Source organism: Copadichromis virginalis, linkage group LG15, assembly GCF_057382275.1.
Source record: "Copadichromis virginalis isolate Kocher_CV1m ecotype Utaka linkage group LG15, C_Virginalis_male_GT1.1, whole genome shotgun sequence".
Classification (NCBI taxonomy): domain Eukaryota; kingdom Metazoa; phylum Chordata; class Actinopteri; order Cichliformes; family Cichlidae; genus Copadichromis; species Copadichromis virginalis.
In genome coordinates, this window is record NC_140632.1 from 34,014,693 (window position 1) to 34,021,325 (window position 6,633).

A 6,633-nucleotide genomic window follows, 5' to 3' on the forward strand; every position below is an offset into this window, starting at 1 on the left:
CATTCCAACAACGCCCTGTTTTCGTGACTGGAAAGGAAAAACTCAATGCATCATGGGAATCCCCCGGCAGCCTATGTCTATTGCAGCATAACTAAGGGAGGATTCAGGGTCACCTGGTCCAGCCCTAACTATATGCTTTAGCAAAAAGGAAAGTTTTAAGCCTAATCTTGAAAGTAGAGATAGTGTCTGTCTCCTGAATCCGTTTAGCCTGATAACAGTACAATCACGTCTGTGTGTCATAAAAACTTTAACACTCAGCACGTTCTCAACAAGTGAACTGATCTGATAGAATCTGTTCTAGATGGCGGCGCGCACAGACGCAGCGGCCCGGAGCTCCTACACTTTTTTTTTTACTCATTTTTTTTCCTGTGAAAGGGAAAAAACTACAAAACATTGGTGAATGTAAAACATTTTAATAAAGAAGCCCAAAGACTGGTTAAAAAATATATCTGTCTCACAAACAGAACGTAAAGCGTACAGTCAGTTTTTATTAATTAGAAACAAAACAAGACTGTTTAAAGTTCCTATGTATAGCATTTTGATGTCCTTTACACATTTTGGTTTTTTTTATGTCAAAAACAACAGAAACACAAATTTTTGTAACAAATGAAAACTCTCTTCTCTAACACATTGAAACAGGAACAGCCGGGTTCCTAATCTAATGGCCATGATGCTATGGGTATGATGCTCCTAATCTAAATGCTCAGAAATCAGAGATCCAGGGCTGTCTTGAGCTCTTTGTTCTGTGGTGCATTGTCCTGGAAATACATGTCAGCATACTGCAGGATGTGATCAACAGCACTGAGAAGCAGCACATCTGTGTTTACATCCAGGTCCAGTTCTGACGAGTAGTTTTTCACTGGAACGATGTAGGAGGTGGACATGCCCAACAGAGCGGCGGCTTTACCCATCTGCAAACACACAGACACATGTACACCTCCAGCGTTTAGTATCTTCAGCTGATTAAGAACAACACCAAACACAATCAGCATCTCCTTACGATGATCATCTCAGTGTGGTTTGTGAGGAAAGTTGTTCTAACGTCACACTGACTCTAAACTCTTGTTGTTTATATTCAGACAATCAAACAAAGTCAAATCTTTTCAAGTTTTACATTTACATTGCTGTTTGCAGGATTTATCCTATTCTGGTTTGTAGAGCAGTTACAGTATATGAACATTTCTTGAACTGTATTTGATTTGTTTTAACTTACCACATCCTGAATTGTGCGGCTCTCATAAACACCAGTGACATCTTTGGCTGTTTGCAAACAAACTTGGTCCACGTGGGTGAGCAGCGCCACCTGGTGAACACCTAAAGAACAGAAACACACTGTTGTGATGAAGACTTGCAAAGACAATGCAAACCCTTTAAAGATTGTGCTCAGTTCATTTGTTCTATAGATAAACATTTGCTCAGCTTTCTTTGTTGTCTTTCTGACCTGATGCAGCGTTCACCATCGTCCTTATACTTTTTCACTAACTCATCTACATAAGGTGTTTTAAAGCGTTGCGGCGTTTTATCTCAAAACAACATCTGTAATCTCCACATTTCGACTTTTTCTTGAAATTCAGGCTTTATTCTGAAAATGATCAATAACAATCTGCTCTTAATGTAGCAAAAGTCAGCTAACTCAAGCAACACAACCTTTAACGTCAGGCTCTGTGTAAACATGTGTCTGTGGCTCACCCAGGTCACTGATGTGCTTTCTGAGCTGTTTAAATGTGGTGCTCAGGCCTTTGGGGTAAGTTGTGATTTTTGAGGCGTCCACCACAAAGGCAACACAGTGGACTTTGTCTTTAAGGCTCGGCCTCTTCACATAGCCCACAGTGTCTGAGGCGGAGACTGGCTGGTCTGGGCTAAACTGGAAGAGAGAAAGTATTTTAAGTTATTAAAAAAGAAAAAGTATTAAAAAGAACTATGCTGTGTGCCTTCATGTACACAATTCTACATGTTGGCACAAACCATAAGGTACAGCTATGGGTGATGGTGATCCCAGTTGTTTTACTAGTCAGAGAAGTTGGGAAACTGATTTGTTTTGTTGTTTCTTTTACATCACAGGACTATATGACCAGTCAGCTGATCATCACTGTTCTTTAGTTTACCCTGATGGGAACAAATATCGGGCATTAAAAAGGGGTTTGGAGCTGCTGTTGACTTTCTGGGTGATTTGACGTTGCTCCTGCTCCTCATTTCCTCTGGTTGCTCCAGCTTTCTCCCACTTAACCTAGCATGCATTTCTAAAGCCAAGCCTAAATTAGCTGTGGGCATTAGCTCTGTGATGGATTAATGACATGTCCTGGGTGAAACCTGGCTCTTTCCCACTCTCAGCATGACAGGATAAAGGAGTTATTGCTGATTCATAGGGAACAAAAAGTGCACAGCTTCACTGACAAGGACCACAACCTCAAACACGGTTAAATAAAGTTTGATAGTAGATGAATGAAAGCTGGATGGGGTGAGCGATGAACTAGGCCTGAGACCACAGTTGGAGTTAGGCCTCACTGAACATCTGAGGCCAATGAGGCAGGGTGACAAACTGAGAATGAGTGAGGCAAGGTGGGGCACTGAAACGAGAACAAACAGGGCAAGGCATGCTTACCTTGTGTCCTTCAGGAACATGGCCTTTAACGACTGACAGGATGTCATGAAGAGTCAGTCCGGTCATCCCGTCTTCACTCATACCCATGGTATCACACAGCACCAGCCCAGTATGATCCTCACCCTTCTTACCCCGAATGTTGAAGGACTGCAGCTGGCACACACAAAAAGGAAGTTAATAGGACAGAAACCTAAAGTTTAGTTTCATTGACATGGATGAAGAGAGGCCTTGTGGACGCTTTCCCTTTTTGAAATGCTTAAATAATCTCATGAAACTAAATGAGGATCTCTGTGTTTATTTTTCCACTTATTTAAAATACATGCAGATGCTCCTCGTGTACCTTTTTGGTAAAACCGGATGAGAAGGAGCCCACCATGGCCCGGTTGGTGACTCTTCCGTTAAACACAGACTGGACTGAACTGATGAAGCTCGACTTTCCAGAACTGACCGGGCCCAGGAGGAGAACCCGGGCCTGAGGCACCTCCTCACAGCTCCGTCTGTAGGAGGTGATTGTCTCCATCAAGCTTGTCTTTCGCCTGGGTTCAGTGATACATTCAGTGACTCATTGTGTTTGAAAGTTTAAAAATGCACTTACTTGACATCTACTAGTTCCTGCTAGTTGAACAGGAGCTCATTGAACAGCACAACTGTACTCACTCTTCTGTCCAGTCCATGTTTCTCCATGGAGATTCCAACTTCAGTTGACCTCCTGAAAAAAATGTAAGAATTGCGGTTTGACAAAATAGCCAGTATTTGTTGTATTTATATAAAGTTCTAACATTCATCGAGGCTAGGGTTAAAAGCAGTGGCATTCAGTGACTTCAGCAAAGACCCCCCCCCCCCCCCCCCCCAAAAAAAAAAAACTAAAAAAACACTTTCCTCCTGTCTTTGAAAATTCGACTAGTATCAAACATACCATTCTGACAGCTTTTTCCTGAACTCTTCCTGGGTGTCCTCCCCTTTGGCCACTCCTTCCTGGCTAAAGAATTGTAAAATTATATTACTACTATAGTTGTCATCTAACTAAACTTAGTTTTACTATTTGCTGACAATGGTAGAGGATTTTTTTCAGACCCATTACTTTAGCAAAAGTAACAATAAAACACAAAGAAAACACTTCACTACACATAAAACTGTATTACTAATAACTCACAAAAAATAAGCAAAAATAATTATTCTACAGAAAAATGTAGTTGTTGTCCTTGTCTTTTTTAAAAGAAAGGAAAAAACACATTTTAACCAGCTCAGAAACACAGGCCTACATCTTAATTTTAAAAAGTGTAACAAATATATTTAATATATAAAAACCACCCAGAACCAGAAATTTAGCAAAAGGGCAAGAGACGGGCTACACCCTGACAGGTCGCCAGTCTGTCACGGGACTAATACCCCATTCAGATTTCAGCAGCTCTGTAATCAAGCATTCTGCTTCCAGAGATAATAAACAATTGTGACCACAAGATGGCAGTAATGCAAAGAATAAATGGCAACAGGCATTACAGAAGTTTCATGTCAGAATGATGTTTAAGATGAAAGAAAAACACCCTTTTCTTTGTTATGTTGTAACTGATGTCTGTTTGTAGATTTCACCAGATAAGCACTGCTTGTCTTTCTTGCCCTGATTGAATGCCACTGATTAAAATGACTTTGTAACCAAAAAAAGAAAGAACAAAATGTCCAACTTTATTACCAGAATCACTATTAATCCCTGAGGAAATCATGGATCTCCAAAGCTATTTGCACTTTGTGTACAGACAGCTTCACAGTAGCGTGGTGAAACACAGGACGTGAGATGTTAAAGGTTTCTCATACTTATTTGGGTCTTTGACAAAAGAACTTTGTGTAAAAGGAGGCTCACCCAAGAATGTGAACTGAGGTCTTGGTTCCCTTGTCTCTGAACTATCTGTGACTTCGCTGTTATCATCTCTGGTGAGAGTTGTTGTGCCAAAAGCAGGTTGGACTGAAGTAGTTGGAGCTGCTGTGAGTGGTGTCAATCCATTAGAACTTGAGGGTTTGGTTGTAAGTACTGGAAGTCCAAAGTTAAAGCCACTAATAAAAAAAGTACACATTAGAGGAAGACCCCTTAACTAATTTAAAGAACAGCATGAAACTTGAGGTTTTTTAGTAAAATGGCCTGGTAAATGGCCTGTATTTATATAGCACTTTACTAGTCCCTAAGGACCCCAAAGCGCTTTACATATCCAGTCATCCACCCATTCACACACACATTCACACACTGGCGATGGCAAGCTACATCGTAGCCACAGCCACCCTGGGGCGCACTGACAGAGGCGAGGCTGCCGGACACTGGCGCCACCGGACCCTCTGACCACCACCAGTAGGCAATGGGTGAAGTGTCTGACATGTTACACTTAAAACACAATATCAGCAACCTCAAAACATGAGTCTGAAAAGCAGAAACGAAATAAAACGTTGTGATAGAGCCAGGTTCAGGTGTGTGAGTCACAAGTTAATCTGGCTGTAGGCTATGGCACTTGGCCACAGGTGGCGCTAGTTGGCTCCATTTGAGTGCACAAAAAGATAAAGTGCACGCTTTAGGTGCGGAGGGAATTGCTCAGAGTAATAAAACGTATATAAAACGAATATAATGAAGACTAGACTCTCTGGATCGTTGACTCTTGCTGTCTTGTGAACATTTGTTTGTTTGTTTTCGGCAAACCAGGTAAGTTTACCTGGTTTTGACATAACACCAGGTAAACTTTGAAGTTTTAAATTTTTTTTGTTGAATTTCTAACATTTGTTTGTGCAGCCAGGTCTTTTCCTTTCCTGTTATTTGACGGTATATCACACTGACTGCTATGGGCCACAGTGACAGCACTACAGCTGTCACTCATCTTTGCAAGAGTGAATCTTGTCATATTAACTATCAAACTTTGTAATACTAAAAGTTGCGAACTTACCTGTTTTTTTCTTTAACAGACGAGAACATAACTCCTGTGTGTAGATGTTACCAGCAGCTGCAGCTCAGGACACACCGCAAATGAAAGAGCCACTTCCTTTTCCGTAGAAAAGAAAACGAAACTTAAACTGTCACACAAACACCAGTAATGCGAATCTGAGTGTAACACGCTCGTAGGCGGGGTTTGTTGCGTTGTGGAGTTGGATTGGTACTAATGAAGTTAAAGCTGCAGAAACAGATGCGCAAGACACAGCAAACAATTGCAAACAAATCGCAAGAAGCAAGAAAAGAAGTAGCTAGCTGGCCAAATCTGCCTAGCAACCTAGCTACATTTTCCAAGGCTAAAACAGGCTGTTGTTCGTGCATCATCATAATAAAAAGGATCAAACCAACATCAACAAACTTCAAGTGACCTAATTTAGATAACAGCAAACACAATAATCTATTTATTATACTGTTTAAATGAATAAATAAAACACTTAAAATGCTTACCACTTGCTCCAGAAGCGAGTTTTACATAAACAAGAGCACTTTTGTTCTATTTCCCCCACCTTGCAAATCTATGACATCAACAAAACATGATTGGTCCACTGACCAACAGCAAACACATTGTTGTGCACTCTCTCAGTCTGGTACTTTTACTGGCACAGACACACACACACTGTAAGTGCAAAAATAATATCACATAGCAACAATCAGTAATATATTGAAGCTTTTGAGCAACGTGGACAGTAACTGCAGTCAGAGCTTTGGAAACTTTTAGACCTACATGTATTTAATCTCATGCTACAAACTCACACCGTCTTCTTCATCTACGTTTGCCAAAGTAATGTAAAGACAACAGTAAGCTGGTAAGCAGCAAAAGAGAGAAACTAACTACAGGTTGTTTCCAGTGGACTTATATATATAGCCTACCATAAACGCATAGTATAATATGACTGCATACTTTCAATATATAAGCGGTAATAGTCTTTAAGTCCTTTACAAAAACTATTAGGACTGTTATCACTAATTGGTAAAATTACAAAATGCTGGAATATTGTAGGCTTATAGTTTGTTTTATTTATTATTTATATACAAATCTACATGGCCCTGTGTAAAGTGATCCCCC

At 40.5% G+C, this 6,633-nt stretch overlaps 1 protein-coding gene across 2 annotated transcripts; it reads right to left on the bottom strand.

Annotated features, from left to right (window-relative positions):
* Positions 1-397: 397 nt before the first annotated feature.
* ifi44g (interferon induced protein 44g) lies at positions 398-5,657 on the bottom strand. Of its 2 annotated transcripts, XM_085433040.1 has the most exons (9): positions 5,524-5,657; positions 4,461-4,651; positions 3,519-3,581; positions 3,260-3,311; positions 2,943-3,138; positions 2,603-2,755; positions 1,690-1,864; positions 1,214-1,314; positions 398-911 (listed from the first exon to the last, which is right to left on the bottom strand). In XM_085433040.1, exons 1-9 carry the CDS (start codon positions 5,550-5,552, stop codon positions 711-713), a joined length of 1,161 nt encoding a protein of 386 aa, XP_085289166.1. In that variant the 5' UTR covers positions 5,553-5,657; the 3' UTR covers positions 398-710. The 2 variants fall into 2 exon arrangements, with proteins under 2 accessions (XP_085289166.1, XP_085289167.1); XM_085433041.1 differs by lacking the exon at positions 3,519-3,581 and having other exon boundaries at positions 5,524-5,656.
* Positions 5,658-6,633: the final 976 nt, after the last annotated feature.